Raw genomic sequence first — 16,792 nt, forward strand, 5'->3', positions numbered from 1 at the left:
GCCACTGCACTCCAGCCTGGGCAACAGAAAAATACATCTCAAAAAAATAAAATAAATAAAATAAAAAAAACTAGCCACTCACCCCTGTTCCACCCTCAACCTACATTCTCCGATAAAAGAAGAAGGTCAGCAGGTCTAAAAGAGACTGACCTCCACCCCCACCAGGGCTTGAGAAAGACATCTAAGGCAAGTCACTCTCAGTTTAGTTTCCACCCATCGCTCCCCTAGCCACACCCAACCAAAACCCATTTTCAGAGTCGTCACAAAGAATGGATTACCCATCTGTCCTAAATATGTAAATCGTGCAATCCCACAAGTACACTCATACCCTCTAGCTCTCCCATATCATCTGAGCCCTCAAACAGCACAGACAAGAGGTCAGCACCAGCCTTTATTGGGAAAGAGAAGCACCACACACCCACTGCCCAATCCAGGGCTGTTTCCCATGCTCTGGTCAGCAGCAGGAGGAGAAGCAGAGCAGAGAGGGCCATGAGTGCCCCTGGAAATGTCACAGGCCCCAGGATGTCACCCTCTCTTGACTACCAGGAAAAGCTTCCAGAGTTACCACAGAAGTTCCAGACAAATCAGCACAGCTAGGGCACTGGGATCTCTGCAAGTAGAAGAAATATCAAGTCACAGCTGTGCCCTCCTGGCTTCAGCTACCCAAAATGTTTTCCCTCCACGCTAGGAAAGCTTGGCCTATATTGCTCTCAAAAGTCTTAAATGGCTCCTTGCTTCCCAGACAATCCAATCCAAACTGGCACTGAAGGCTCGTATTATTCAGATGTCAACTTTATGTCTCCTGTTATTAAAAAAAAAAAAACTGGAGATATGGTCAGGCACAGTGGCTCACGCCTGTAATCCCAGCACTTTGGGAGGCCAAGGCGGGCGGATCACCTGAGATCAGGAGTTTGAGACCAGCCTGGCCAACATAGTGAAACCCCGTCTTTACTAAAAATACAAAAATCAGCTAGGTATGACAGTGGGCACCTGTCATCCCAGCCTTGGGAGGCTGAGGCAGGAGAATTGCTTGAACCCAGAAGGCAGAGGTTGCAGTAAGTTGAGATAGTGCCATTGCACTCCAGCCTGGGTGACAAGAGTGAAACTCCATCTCAAAAAAAAAAAAGAAAAACTGGGATATGTCTGTTCCTTTACCCATCCTGCCCCCACTTCTCACCTCCCAAACATATCCCACACATTCCCACCCTGTGTTCCTTTGCCAGCAATCACCAGATTACCTGTCTGGCATGTCCGTGTGCTATCCTCACTTTGTCGCATCTGCCTAGCCTTAAGGGCCTCGATCAAATCCCACCTCTCCCAGAGACCTTCCCAGGGAGCCACACCTGGGAACAAGTGTAAGCCTGTACTGTTTATATGAGGGTTCTCATCTGGGACACAGGTTCACCACACCTGGGAACAGATGTAAGCCTGTACTGTTTGCATGAGGGTTTTCATCTGGGACATAGTTTCTTTCTCTCCAACTAGACTTTTCCTGACCTTCTGAAGTCCCCTTCCCAGTACCTAAGCCAGTGCTTTGCACATAGCAGTTGTCTGTTATTGTTGATGACAATGGACTGTACTCACCTAATTCAGAATCAGACCTCACAGTCCAGTTGGGGTTCACGGTCAGTTTTCGGGGCAGGACTGGTGGGACACAGAAGCGGCCACAGCCTGACTTGCAGCACTTTTCTCCAGCTTGACAGTTCTCATCCATCACACAGCCGACAATGCACAGGCCCACCAGAACTTTTGGACAATCACCGCCCCGCCCTGTGGGAACAACAGGCACAAGAAAAGGGACAGGGTGTCAGCTCCGCCATCTCCATGTTCCCATCTAGAACTTACACACAGAGGCTCTAGGTCAATCAACCCCTGACCCTCACTAGACCCAACTAAACTGGCTGGGAAACCATGGAGCTGGAGGATCTGAGAATCTTTAGGAACCCAAGAGAACTCTGAGCCCAGAGTTTTCAAATGGTGCCCCAAAGGGAGTTCCAAGAGGTAACTCAGGGATTGATACCCCTGCAGGTTTGGGGTGGGGGTGAGTGACATGTGGCAGGGACAAGCCTCCCAGACCACCACCCTCTCCCCCTATGCTCTGGATTCATAGTGTCACTTCCTCATGGTGACCTCTGCCACCCTAGACAAGGTTTGATGTCCCTGCTTTGTGTTCCTGTAGCACCCTGTATACTTCCTCTCATCAAACTTCATGATAATCTCTTACTTAAAAGGAATATGTCTATCTTCCCTGATGGCCTATAAGCTACATAAGGACAAGAGTCTGTCCTCAGCCTTGAGCATTGCCTGGGAATCTAAAGGGACTAAGATAGCACCAGAGTCAATGATTCTTTAATGGAGATCCACAGTGCCTGGCACTCAAAAATATTTGTTTTTTAAAAATGTTGAAGAAAAAAAGGCATTGGAACAGGAATGCTTTTATGTTTATATATGTGTGTGTGTGTGTGTGTGTGTGTGTGTGTGTGTGTGTGTGTGTGTGTGTGTGTGTGTTTCCGGCTGGGTGCGGTGGCTCATGCCTATAATTCCAGCACTTTGGGAGGCCGAGGCAGGTGAATTAGGAGTTCAAGACCAGCCTGGTCAACATGATGAAAGCCCATCTCTACTAAAAATATAAAAATTAGCGGGGCATGGGCCAGGCGCAGTGGCTCAAGCCTGTAATCCCAGCACTTTGGGAGGCCGAGGCAAGCTGATCACGAGGTCAGGAAATCGAGACCATCCTGGCTAACACAGTGAAAGCCCGTCTCTATTAAAAATACAAAAAAAAAAAAAAAAAAAATTAGCCAGGCATGGTGGCAGACACCTGTAGTCCCAGCTGCGTGGGAGGCTGAGGCAGGAGAATGGTGTGAATCCGGGAGGCAGAGCTTGTAGTGAGCCGAGATTGTGCCACTGCACTCCAGCCCGGGCGACAGAGCGAGACTCCATATATATATATATGTTTCCAACTAAGATTTCATTTGGGGCAGGGGAGAAGCTTTTTGTTAAAAATTAGATCTGAAAATCAGGATCTTAGGCAACTCTCTCATTTTACAGATAAAGAAACTTGGGCTCAAAAAGAAGGGTTTGCTTACCCAAGGTCACAGAGCAAAACCTCAGCAGAATCAAGACCAAAAGCCACACTGTCTGTCTTCCAGCCCAGGTAGTTCCTACTGACCCACAGTGCCTCCCCCCTAGTTCTTTTAATGTCGGCATGGCCCCTCGGCCCTAGAAGAAGCGGTTGCTGTGGGTTGGAGGACTACAGGGACAAGAAGAATGAGAATCCTAGCTCCTCTCAGGAAGGGAAAGAGAAGCACTCTTTTCAGGAAACACTCAAGGATTTCTTCCCCAAAGAGCCAACATACCTCCCTCAATGTCTCCGAGGCAGGTGTGGCCACAGCCGGTGCTGCAGCATTTATGCCCCTGGGGACAGGATGCATCCCCATCACACAGCTCCTCACACGGAAGGGGGTCAGCAGGACATTCACCACCAAACTCTGCTACAGAAACAAAGCATTGGAGCCCAGAGATGCTCAGGCCCACAGTATGAAACACATTTTTCATTGTATCCCATGTGTATGTTTATATATAGTTATATATTTATATACATGTCATATACACATATAGTTATGTATTTATATACATACATTATATACATATATAATGTACATATGTGTGTGTATCATGTATCTGCAATACATCTGATTTTTTTCAGACAGGGTCTCACTGTGTTGCCCTGGCCAAAGTGCAGTGGCACAATCATAGCTCATTGCAGCCTCAAACTCTTACATTCAAGGGATCCTCCCGCCACAGCCTCCTGGTAGCTAGAACTACAGGCACATGCCACCAGGCCTGGCTAATTTTATTTATCTATTTATTTATTTTGTAGAGACAGGGTCTCACTGTATCACCCAGGCTAAAGTATGGTGACACAATCATAGCTCATTGCATCCTGAAACTCCCGCGCTCAAAGGATCCTCCCACCACAGCCTCCTGAGTAGCTAGGACTACAGGCACAAGCCACCAGGCTAATTTTATTTATTTATTTTGTAGAGAAAGAGTCTCACTACGTTCCCCAGGCTGTTATCAAACTCCTGGCTCAAGTGATTCTCCCTCCTGAGCCTTCCAAAATGCCAGGATTACAGGCGTGAGCCACCACACCCAGCCCACCCTGATATTTTATATTCTAGTTCTTCTTTTTCCTAGTTACTAAATTGCTTTCAGGACTCACAGTTTGAAAAACACTGTTCAGGTCTAACCCACTGTGGCCAATATTCTCCGTGAATTCTCCCTGTGGCAGACATTTACAATGGTGGCCTCTAGTGAACTTTATCTCCTGGGATTCAGGCCCTTGTGTAGTCCCCTTCCATGCCTACTCTGGGTTTGACCATCTGACTGACTTTGACAAATGGGACATTAGCAAATGTAATGTAAGCAGAGGCTTGATAAGCACTTGCATACTGGGGCTTGTCCACTCAGAATACTTCCTCTTGGAAACCAGCCGCCATGTTATAAAGCAGCTTGAACTATACTATGGGATGACGAGATGCCCCACGGAGACAGAACCTAGAAGAGAGGTCATCCTGGACGTGGTGGCTCCAGTTGAGCTCCCTGCTGAGCTCCCAGCTGAATGCAGCTAAATGAATGACCACGGCTATATCATGTGGGTATATGTACTGCCCAGCCAAGTTCAGGCAACCTACACAACTGTGAAAAAGAGTAACTATATTGCTTTAAGTCATGAAGTTTGGAGATGGTTTGTTATGCAGCAATAGATACCGGATACTAAGTTTATTCTGAGAGGCAACAGGTCCAGCTAAAATGATTTGTTTCCCCATATTCTCTTGCAACTAGGGGTGATCACAAACTAGGACATAAACTGGGAAACTTTTGTCCTCCTGACACAGGGAATACCCCTTTCAAACTGCTCCCTCACTTCTTTCTTCTTCCAGTCCAAAGACAGACATTACACGGAGAGGCAGAGCAGCCTTCTTTCAATGAGGAGGCAACTCAGCATAACGAAATGGTCAAGAATTGCAAAGGAGTGTTGCATGAAAGGGGAGAAGGTTAGCACTCCCCTCGACAAGGATGCAAAAGGCCCTTGGGCCTGAGAACACGCATACGGTTCAAGCATTGCCACCTACTTTGTGGCATCTAACCATCGTCTTTCAAAATAAAAAAATAATAAAATGTAAATGTAAAAAAAAAGAAGAATTGCTAAGAAGAAACAGGGAAATAGTTTCATCCCTGTTAGCATCATGGAGCCACCATCCCAGCCTCAGGACTTCTTGTTGTATGAGAAAAACAAACCCCTATATGATTAATTTTCTGTTGTGTGCAGCCAAACACATTCCCTATTAAAATAAACTCAGAGGAGGATCTTGCCCAGAACTACAGAGTGAGTCAGCAGCAAGGCAGGACAACACTCAGCCTCTTGATTTGCGGTAAAGTACTTTTTCTACTACTCTACCCTTAAAACATGCAGGCAACTGGCCAGGGCCCCAGGCGCAGGCACACCCAAAGAAGGCCACATCCAAACCAAACCAATTCACCATGACTCATTCGTCTTAGTGTTTATTTCAAGTTTCTTAAGTAAAGAGAAAGGTGACAGGCAATTAAAGAATTTCGCAGAAAACCAAAGCAAGACTGGCTCAGTGCCTCTGAGCAGGAACAGGTAAGTATGATTGCATACAGCTGGCTCCAGGAAGTCTCCTATGATGGAAAAAGCAAGTACTGGAATCCAAGGAGAATACGTGCAGCTAAACAACCCAGGCATCATAACCCTGTATCCTGGGATTTTCCTGAACAGCCCCTATTTCAAATATCCTGTGCTATTGTGAGATCACATCAAAACTATGTGTCCTGATTTTTGACTCAGAAAATGTGGTCACTGTAACCACCAAATGCATCTCCCTGCACCTCCCCACCTGCTTGACAAACACTGAAATCCATTTAACAAGGAACAAAAGCCTTCTATCTCACAGTTGAGAAGGGGGGGCATAAAAATCTCCCTGGTGGAAAAACCCGGTGACATAAACTTCTCATAAAATTATGCCATGTGCCCTAGAATCTAGGAGTGCCATACATCCCAGATTTCACCATTTTGCTGAGCTTGGCCCTGAGATGACCAAAGCCAGGAGCTCTCTGCTACTCTCTGCCCTCGTCCTCAAGACCAGGCAGGGAGCACTTACCTCTACCCTTTTCCAGGCCAGGCTTCCTGGAGGCCTGGAGGGTCACAGCACCTCGCTTTTGACCAGTGACCAGCAATGCCACCCAGTCTGACACCCTGCCTTATACATGAATCCCTGCCACATGATCCCTTTCTCTCAGCTCTAACACCTGGAATTAATGGGGCCTCACCACCTCCAAGCCAGATTACGCTATCTTTCTACTTAAGCTAGACAGCCTTTACATCTCCTTTTTTTTTTTTTTTTTTTTTTTTTTTTTGAGGCAAGGTCTTGCTTTGTCACCCAGGCTGGGGTGCAGTGGCCTCAAACTCTCAAACTCCTGGGCTCAAGCAATCCTCCCGCCTCAGCCTCCTAAGTAGCTGAACTATAGGCACATGCTACCAGGCCCAGCTAATTATTTATATTTTTTGTAGAGACAGGGTCTCACTATGTTGACTAGGCTTATTTTGACCTTCTGGCCTCAAGCAGCTCTCCCACCTCAGCCTCCCAAAGTGCTGAGGTTACAGGCATGAGTTGCCATGCCTGGCCCTTTGTACCTCTTTATACTCATCTGAAATCTGGTTGGTCCTTTTCCTATCCCCAGAGACCTTACAAAAAACCTGGTGGATGCTATTCTTTCATGCAGGATCCTCTGTCTTTCACTATCCTGGCTTTGCCATGCTAGGTAAGCTCAGTTCCTCATAAGACATGCTCTCTAATCACCTCACAATTAGCTTACCAAGAATCAGGAAGAGAAATAGGAATGGTAGCCAGAATGGGGATGACGGTTCCCCACCCATCCCAAGACTCTAAGCTATCCAAAAAAGGAATGAAGCTGAAGCCCAGGAAATACAGTCTGTCCTGCTGCCTCAGCTCCAACCTGCCACTATGTCTGAGAGAAAGATGCCAGTTGCTGTTGGAAAAGTAAAATTTCAGCACTTCTTAACCCAAGAAGGGCCCTCTGAGCTAACAAACTTACTCCGCTTCTCTTGTAAATAGAGAGACAGACAACCAGAGACAGGGATCGGCCTGAGGTCAACGGTAGCAGAACTGAGTCACAAATCTCCAGCTCTGACATAAGGTCTCATGCCCTTTAAACCACATCATGGGCCCAGTTCAGTGACTCATGCCTGTAATCCCAGCACTTTGGGAGGCCGAGGTGGGTGAAACACTTGAGGTCAGGAGTTCAAAACCAATCTGGTCAACACAGTGAAACCGTGTCTCTACTAAAAATACACACACAAAAAAAAAAAATAGCCAGGTGTGGTGGTGGGTGCCTGTAATCCCAGCTACTGGGGAGGCTGAGGCAGGAGAATTGCCTGAACCCGTGAGGCAGAGGTTGCAGTGAGCCGAGATCACACCACTGCACTCCATCCTGGGTGACAGAACGAGACTCTGTCTCAAACACACACATACACACACACACACATACACACACACACACATACACACACACACACACCATGATGATCCCCTACACTGCAACAAGGATCACACAAAAACAAACCAAGAAGCACTGGACTCACTCCACTCAGTTCTGCCAGAAGAGAAGACCCAGTGGTAGATAGTTTTAGGGGTTAGGAAAAGTTATGCACCAGTGTGTAGGGAGTCCTCAAGACCACTTACTTCCAGGTTCAGTGATTCATTAGCAGGACTCAGTGTAGAGTCATACCCATGGCTATGATTTATTACAGCAAAGGGAAAAGTCCAGAGGAAATCAGGTGCAAATTTTCAAGAGTCCTCCCAGTAGAGTCACGGGATGCACTTAATTCTTCCGGCATGGAATTGTGACATGTGTGAAGTGTTTTCTACCAGGGAAACTCATTAGAGACTCACTGTGAAAGGTCTCTACTGGGGGCTAGTCACTCAGACACCCTCTGCCTAGCACGTACCAAGATTCCAGACTCTCAGAAGGAAAGCAGATGTTCAGCCTAAACCACAATGTTTACACAAACAGTTTAGGCACAGTGAACCACTCTTATCAGTCAGAGTAGGACAAACACCCACAAAATCCAAGTTCCCAGAAGCCAGCCAAGGCCCAACCTTGCCAGCAAGGCTTTTTAAGAAGAGCAGTCTCAGGCTTATTATGCTAACTCTTTTCTGTACATACATATATAATGTATGTACAGAATTATACAACCTACAGTGAGGTTTTAGAAAAGGGTCAGCCAGACACACAGGGAGGCCATGCCATCAACCTACATAAAAGATAATACATATGTGATTAATAAGCAAAACAGAGGGTCACAGGGGATCTGGAGTGGTCAGGTTTCATACAGTGGGGAGGTGAGCCATGAGGGGGCCCAAGAAGACAACTCTCAGGCCAGAATCAGAATCTTCACTCCAAAACCTCTTCCCCCAGGTTGTCCCTGTCTCTGAAAAGAACACCACCATCACCCAACTGCTCAAGCTGAATATCTACCACCCTTCTTTATACCCTGTCTCCCTCAATGCCTGCAGCCACTTACTTCTTCACGCAGTCCTGTCAATTCTACCTTCACAAACATGTAAGCCTTCCATTTTTCTTTTTTGTCGTTGTTGGGTTTTGGGGGGTTTTTTTGTTTTGTTTTTTGTTGTTGTTGTTGTTTTGTTTGTTTGTTTGTTGAGATGGAGTTTTGCTCTTGTTGCCCAGCCTGGAGCGCAGTGGTGCAATCTTGGCTCACTGCAACCTCCGCCTCCTGGGTTCAAGTGATTCTCCTGCCTCAGCCTCCCGAGTAGCTGGGATTACAGGCGCCCGCCACCATGCCTGGCTAATTTTTGTATTTTTAGTAGAGATGGGGGTTTCACCATGTTGGCCAGGCTGGTCTCAAACTCCTGACCTTGTAATCTGCCCGCCTTGGCCTCCCAAAGTGCTGGGATTATAGGCTGAGCCACAGCACTTGGCCGCCTACCATTTTTCTATGTCTGCAATATCTCCACCCCAGTCTAAGCCCCAATCATTTCTCCCAGCCTGCCACAATAGCCTCCTAACTGGTCTTCCATCTTCTACATTTGCCCCCATCCATTCTCCATATACCGGCAGAGTGGTCTTTTTAAAATTAAAACTGGACAAGGCCTCTCCTGCTTTTAAACCTCCTCAAAGGCTTCCTATTGCACTTAGAATAAAGCCTAAGAGAGAAACCCTGAAGACTCCCCAAAGTCTGGGCCCTGCCTACCTCTCCAACCTCAAATGAAAGTAGCCTCCTTCCGTTTTCTTCCATTACCTTCAAAGCACTCATCACATCTTGCGGTTATTATGTATTTGTTTTCTCAATTATTTCCTGTTTGTCACACCATGACAAAGCCCCAGGGGGGCAAGGACCATGACTGCCTTGCTCACCACTGCAGACCTACATGCCAGGTAGGGTAGCCACACTCAATATACAGTGAATAAATGAATAAGTGGGTGAGTAAACAGACAGGTCAGCCATCAGATAGATGGGGAGGTGGAGAACGGGTGGACCAGAACACAGAGGTACTTGGCATGACCATATGAGCTCTTGAGCATTATCTGGCAGGTTTACTGCAGACTTTTTAAAATGCATTTCTGACCGGGTACAGTGGTTTGTGCCTGTAGTCCCAGTTTCTCAAGGGGTTAAGGCAGAAGGATCACCTGAGCCCAGGAGGTTGAGGCTGCAGTGGGCTGAGATCACACCACTGCACTCCAGTGGTTAAATAAATAAATAAATAAAATGCATTTCTTCTCAACTGCATTATCACTAAATATCCTTATCCCCGTTTTACAGATGATAAAAGTGAGGTTCAGAGAAATGAAGGGACTTGCCCAAGGCCACACAGCACGCAAGCAAAAGAGCCAGGATACAGATCCATGTTCAGATTAGAACAGTGTCATGAGAGCAGGACCCAATATCTGCCCTTGCCCTAAGGCAACCTGTTTGGTCTCCACTGTGCCAAACAGACCGGCACTGGCCATGGTAAACCTCTGGCAATGTCAGAGCTTAAGGAAAGCAGAAATTCTTCATAGCCCTGGAAAGAGAGCTTCCTGTAGAGTTAGGTATAGCAACCAGTCCTGTTGGGTGAGTGGCCTAGCCCTCCCCTAGGGCTGGAGCTGTAGAAAGTAGTTAACTGCCAACGCAATAGCCAGTATCACCTCCCACCAGGCTAGGAACCCCACTCAGCCCAGCAGGCTCTGGGACATCTGCGGGAGATCACTATTCTAGCCTGCTTGCCAAGCTCCAGTGGAAAAGGAAGCCCTATCTGGGCTGGCCAGGTGCCAGAGCAGCTCACAAAGGCACTGTGCCTGGGTGCCAGCCTCGCCCTTAGCCCCTACAATTCAGCCCTCAGCTTCAAACACTGGGAAGATTATAGCAAGCCCTACCTGCCAGCAGTCAGTGACCTGCCTGAGACAGATTCCCAGGCTGGTTCCAGAGCTGGGTCTTAAGAGTCCTGGCAAGGAGAACAACCTTCCATTCTCTCAAATGGGCAGGCTGCCCAAGATAGCTGCCTAGGCCAGGCACAGACAGACCCAATGGCTACCAGCAAGGGGCCTCCTACCTGGGGAGGTTTGACTGGAAGGAAAAAGGTTGTCACATGTTACAGAGCTTCAGGGTCTCAGAGAGGAATTGATCAGGGGAGAAGAAAACCATCCTGGTTTTGAATAAAGGGGCTGGTTAGAAATTGTACTCCTGCCAGGCATGGTGGCTCACACCTGTAATCCCAGCACTTTGGGAGACCGAGGCGGGTGGATCACCTGAAGTCAGAAGTTTGAGACCAGCCTGACCAACATGCTGAAACCCTGTCTCTACTAAATACAAAAAAAATTAGCTAAGCATGGTAGCACATGCCTAAAATCCCAGCTACTTGGGAGGCTGAGGCAGGAGAATCACTTGAACCTGGGAGGTGGAGGTTGCAGTGAGCCGAGATTGCACCATTGCACTCCAGCCTGGGCAACAATAGTGAAACTCAGTCTCAAAAAAAAAAAAAAAAGAAATTGTCCTCCTGACCCAGTCCACTTAGGAGGCAAGAGGAAGGAAGTTAATATATACTAAGGGCAAAACAATTTGCATAATTTAAATAATTACAACAAGCCTTCAAAGTTTATTCTTCCCACCTTACAGAGAAGGGAACTAAGGCTCAAAAAGACTTGCCCAGGGACCTGCTGGCCAGTAACTGGCAAACCTCAAGCTTGAACCCAGGACTCCGACAACCCAAACCTAGGATTTTCCACTCTAACATGCCACCACATGCATTCAGATGAGAGAATGGTTCCAGTTCCTTTAAAAACATAATAAGAGGCATTCAAAACAGCAGAGAAGAAAATAAAATACCTAGGCATACATTTATGCAGAAATATTTTAACACTATAAAACACCCTGAAATATGCGAAATACACTTGATCAACAGGAAGACATAGGATTCAACATAGGCCAGGCACAGTGGCTCATGACTGTAATCCCAGCATTTTGGGAGCCGAGGTGGGCAGATCACCTGAGGTCAGGAGTTCGATATCAGCCTGGCCAGCATGGCAAAACCCCATCTCTACCAAAAATACAAAAATTAGCTGAGCATGGTGGCACACGCCTGTAATCCCAGCTACTCAGGAGGCTGAGGCACAAGAATCACTTCAACATGGGAGCAGAGGTTGCAGTGAGCCAAGATCGTGCCACTGCATTCCAGCCTGGGCAACAGAGTGAGGCCCTGTCTCAAAAAAAAAAAAAAAAAAAAAAAATGAACATTTCAGTACCATAAAACAGGGTAAGAAAAAAAAAAAAAAGATTCAACATTATAATAATAGCAGTTCTCCCTAAGCTAATTTAATTTATATATCTAACATCACTCCAGTGAATGTAGTCTTAGTATTTGAGAATGATGGAGAAAAATAGATAATATTATAATAAAATACATTTGGAAGCACAAATAAGCAAAAGTAGCCATGAAAATCGTGAAACAAGAGGAAAATAGGAAGGGGTTAGACATAGAAGATATGCCATCAATTTCTAACACATTTTAGGGGCCTCTCAAGGGAACAGAGAAGGAATAGAACACAGAGCCCTGTCACTTCTACCTCCAAATTTTCTCAACTGTGGCACCTTTCTCCATCCCCGCTGCTACCTCCCTAGTTTCACTGGTCTACATCCTCATCTGCCTTCATTCTCTCCCTCCCATTTCTACTGTAACCATACTAGCTTTCTTTCCATTTCTCAAATGTGGCAAGCTCCTAGTCATCTTAAGACCTCTGCATGTGCTTCTCTCTCTTCCCGGAATGTCCATCATACCCTTCACCCGGCTAACTTCAACTCTCCCTCCAGGTTGCAGCTTAAATGTCACTCCAGACATGCCATCCTCAACCACCCAATCCAATGTGAGTTCTCGGCCAGGCACGGTGGCTCACGCCAGCCTTTGGGAGGCCAAGGCAGGTGGATTACTTGAGGCCAGGAGTATGAGACCAACCCAGCCAACATGGTGAGACCCCATCTCTCCTAAAAATACAAAAATTAGCCAGGTGGGGTGGCATGTGCCTGTAATCCCAGCTACTCGGGAGGCTGAGGCAGGAGAATGGTGTGAACCCGGGAGGCGGAGCTTGCAGTGAGCTGAGATCCGGCCACTGTACTCCAGCCTGGGAGACAGAGCGAGACTCCCTCTCAAAAAAAAAAAAAAAAAAAAAGTAAAAAAAAGAATATCAGGAGCAAATGAGTGGGGAAATGTGTGCCGCCTTCCGTAGGCATCAATATTCTTTTTTTTTTTTTTTTTTTTTTTTTTTGCCATCTCTGCAGATTCTCAGGCTAAGATTTTAACAGAACAGAGAATATCACCAACTGATTATGGGAACTAGGAATTACCCAATGGTTTTCTTTTTTTTTTTTTTTTTTCTTTTGAGACCGAGTCTCTGTTGCCCAGGCTGGAGTGCACTGGTGCGATCTCAGTTCACTACAAACTCCACCTCCCGGGTTCACACCATTCTCCTGCCTCAGCCTCCTGAGTAGCTGGGACTACAGGTGCCCTCCACCACGCCTGGCTAATTTTTTTTGTATATTTAGTAGTGACGGGGTTTCACCGTGATAGCCAGGCTGGTCTTGATCTCCTGACCTCGTGATCAGCCTGCTTCAGCCTCCCAAAGTGCTGGGATTACAGGCGTGAGCCACCACGCCCGGCTACCCAACGGTTTTCTTTTTTTTTTTTTTTTTGAGACGAAGTCTCGCTCTACCGCCCAGGCTGGAGTGCAGTGGCCGGATCTCAGCTCACTGCAAGCTCCGCCTCCCGGGTTTACGCCATTCTCCTGCCTCAGCCTCCCGAGCAGTTGGGACTACAGGCGCCTGCCACCGCGCCCGGCTAGTTTTTTGTATTTTTTTAGTAGAGACGGGGTTTCACCGTGTTAGCCAGGATGGTCTCGATCTCCTGACCTCGTGATCCGCCCGTCTCGGCCTCCCAAAGTGCTGGGACTACAGGCTTGAGCCACCGCGCCCGGCCTACCCAACGGTTTTCAAAGGGGTCTGCAAATGAGGGTAAGTCGAGGTTGCCCTTCTGGCACCCTTCTCTCTCTGCCCATGTCACATACCACAAATCATCGTGGCTTGTGCACATTTTGTATATCTTTTTTTTTTTTTTTAAGTTCTCAGAATATAGCAGGCACTTTGAAAACACTTGTGTTTTCAAAGCAAAGTAAAACCAGCAAGTTGATATGTGCATATTTGAGAAATAAATAAGCAGACCAAACAGACCATGAGGTGTGGGGACAGCGTTTCTTACCCGGCTTCTGTTTAGAGATTGGGACTACACAGCTCTTGTTGCAGCCAAACGTGCAGCATTTCTTTACACCTGGACATGTCTCATCAGTGATGCACCTTTTCAAACAGGATTGTTTCCGAATAACCCTGGGGCAATCTCTTTTCCTCCCTATAGCAAAAAGGGAGACAGCCAAAGAAAAGAGAAAATAGGCCCAGCGCCGTGGCTCACACCTGTAATCCCAGCACTTCGGGAGGCCAAGGTGGGCAGATGACCTGAGGTCAGGAGTTCGAGAACAGCCTGGCCAACATGGAGAAACCCAGTCTCTACTAAAAGTACAAAATTAGTTGGGCGTGGCGGCACATGCCTGTAATCCCAGCTACTTGGGAGGCTGAGGCAGGAGAACCACTTGAACCCGGGAGGCCGAGGTTGTGGTGAGCCGAGATCACTCCACTGCACTCCAGGCTGGGCAACAAGAACGAAACTCTGTCTCAAAAAAAAAAGAGAGAGAGAGAGAGAAAATAGTGCCTGGTAACACCCACGGGCACAGCAGAGGGGAAAAACAGAAAAAGGAAGCCCTGAGCTTCATTTAAGCCTCTCAACCCTGGTGTTAAGACAAAGAGACGGCCGGGCGCGGTGGCTCACGCCTGTAATCCCAGCACTTTGGGAGGCCGAGGCGGGCGGATCACAAGGTCAGGAGATCGAGACCACGGTGAAACCCCGTCTCTACTAAAAATACAAAAAATTAGCCAGGCGCGGTGGCGGGCGCCTGTAGTCCCAGCTACTCAGGAGGCTGAGGCAGGAGAATGGTGTAAACCCAGGAGGCGGAGCTTGCAGTGAGCCGAGATCGCGCCACTGCACTCCAGCCTGGGCGACAGAGCGAGACTCCGTCTCAAAAAACAAAAGAACAAACAAAAAAACAAAAACAAAAAAAAAGACAAAGAGACAATAATAACAACAATAGTAATAGCAAATATTTACTGTAACATTTATTGATGTTTACCTTGCGCCATGAACATCTCATTTGATCCTCACAATTACCCCCATTTTATAGATGAGGAAACTGAGGCTAAAAGCTTAAGATTTATAAAGAGCTAAGGCTTAAGGCTTAAAAAGGTCTGTTTGGCTCTAGGGTCTACTTTCTTAATCATTATCTTAAACAGGCTTCCCTTTACAACTCTTCCCTCCAGCCTTCACAGGAACTTTGAGTCGAAAGTAAAAGACATAGATAATCGATGGTGTGTTCTTCCCTGACAACTGGGGGCACTGAATAATTCTGAATAGTTAAAGGAGGAGGAACCCTAAAAGAGTAAAGAAGAAGTACTCTAGGCAAGTGAGACTTCAAGAGGCAACCTAGGAGGTGGGAAGCTCTCTGCTTCCATCTATCCCAGAGGCAATGTCAGAGAGTACGCCCAGATTTTGCCCCTCATGCCAACATACCCTTAGGAATGTCTCGGCAGATCCGACCACAGCCTGTGGTGCAGCACTTCTGCCCAGCCAGACACAATTCATCGCCCTGGCACAGCTCTTTGCATGGGTTCTTATCAGGAGGGCATTCTCCCTCTTTTGCTGCAAAAGATATCATGTGAGTTTGGGGTAACTAGCCAGGCCTCAAAAATGGGGAATGGAGGCCAAACATATTTCAAGGATCTTCAGCCCCTCCAGGCATCTCTATCCAAAATATTTCTGCACCACTGCCCTCTAGCCTGGGTGACAGAATGAGACTCTGTCTCTTAAAAAAAAAAAAAAAAAATTCTGCAACCACCTTCCCCTCCTAATACACAAATACTAACATACATCCACCACTACTAAAGGAGCAGCCATCCCGCAGATAACGAGAGAGAAAGGTTGGGATGATCCTGTTCTCATTTAATGAGTTCTAGGGAAAAGCTAGAACCTCTAGTAAGCCCAACTGGAAGTCTTATCTCCTTGTCCAGAGAGGGTAAAGAAAGCCAGGAAGAACGACCCAGGCCATCCTGAGAATCTATTCATCCAGTCCTGTCCTACAGAGATGATCATCTCCACCTACGAGCAACCTTGCTCTGGCAGAAGGCAGGGGATGACTTCTCTCCTCTAGTCACTTTCTGTTACTCTTGGCCAGGGATCCCAAATGATAGCTCACCATGTTCTCCCGCAGTTATCCAGGATTCCAGGGACCCAAGAGCAAGAAGTGCCTTCACAAGAAAGAGGCAGCTTAACATCATGATGATGCTGAGAGTTGGGATGAGAGCTTAGTTCAGGCTAGAGTTGTACACCTTGCCCAGAGTATCAGCTGAGGTATGGGCAGGACTAGGGATGGCCCCAAACCCAGTCCCAAAGCCTTCCCTTTCACAATACTATCAAGAATATCTTCTCCTGACAAGAGGAAGAGGGATTGGCTGCTGGAGTGTGGGGAAATTCCTGGCACTTCCAAAGGGCACATGTGATAGGAGGATCAAACTCTATAAGCAATATACACAATATTCCTGGATGATGAGAAACCTAGTGGGTGGCTGGAAAAATGGAAGGACGGCCATTGGAAAAAGAATCAAAGAGTGCCCTAAAGGGCATTGGAAGGACCTGGCTTTAGCCCAAATGACAGAGGGAGGGACTCATGACACTGCTTAAGAAAATAGCCAAAGCTAATAACATAACCAAGCATAACAAAATTGTTCATCCTAGCAACCCAGAAAAGACAGAATGGAACAGACCACTCAGAAACTATCAAACAGGCCAAGGTGGGCAGATCACCTGAGGTCAGGAGTTCGAGACCAGCCTGGCCAACATGGCAAAACCCTGTATCTACTAAAAATACAAAAATCAGCTAGGCGTGGTGGCACATGCCTGTAATCCCAGCTACTTGGGAGGCTGAGGCAGGAGAATAGCTTAAACCCAGGAAGCAGAGGTTACAGTGAGTGGAGATCATGCCACTGCACTCCAGTTTGGGTAACAGAGTGAGACTCTGTCTCAAAAAAAAAGGCGGGGGGAGAAAC

The 16,792-nt window shown here is 47.1% G+C and overlaps 1 protein-coding gene and 1 non-coding gene across 3 annotated transcripts; one reads left to right on the top strand and one right to left on the bottom strand.

Moving 5' to 3' along the window:
- Nucleotides 1-381: 381 nt before the first annotated feature.
- On the bottom strand, nucleotides 382-16,101 carry WFDC3 (WAP four-disulfide core domain 3). Of its 2 annotated transcripts, none has more exons than XM_015429884.4 (6): nucleotides 15,943-16,101; nucleotides 15,261-15,389; nucleotides 13,845-13,991; nucleotides 3,357-3,488; nucleotides 1,585-1,770; nucleotides 382-610 (listed from the first exon to the last, which is right to left on the bottom strand). In XM_015429884.4, exons 1-6 carry the CDS (start codon nucleotides 16,022-16,024, stop codon nucleotides 594-596), a joined length of 693 nt encoding a protein of 230 aa, XP_015285370.2. In that variant the 5' UTR covers nucleotides 16,025-16,101; the 3' UTR covers nucleotides 382-593. The 2 variants fall into 2 exon arrangements, with proteins under 2 accessions (XP_015285370.2, XP_005569228.2); XM_005569171.4 differs by having other exon boundaries at nucleotides 3,357-3,491.
- On the top strand, nucleotides 5,036-5,161 carry LOC123567372 (U6atac minor spliceosomal RNA). The gene has a single exon (XR_006690287.1). It is a non-coding gene; the product is annotated as a U6atac minor spliceosomal RNA (small nuclear RNA).
- Nucleotides 16,102-16,792: the final 691 nt, after the last annotated feature.

The sequence above is a fragment of the Macaca fascicularis genome, chromosome 10, assembly GCF_037993035.2.
Source record: "Macaca fascicularis isolate 582-1 chromosome 10, T2T-MFA8v1.1".
Taxonomy (NCBI): domain Eukaryota; kingdom Metazoa; phylum Chordata; class Mammalia; order Primates; family Cercopithecidae; genus Macaca; species Macaca fascicularis.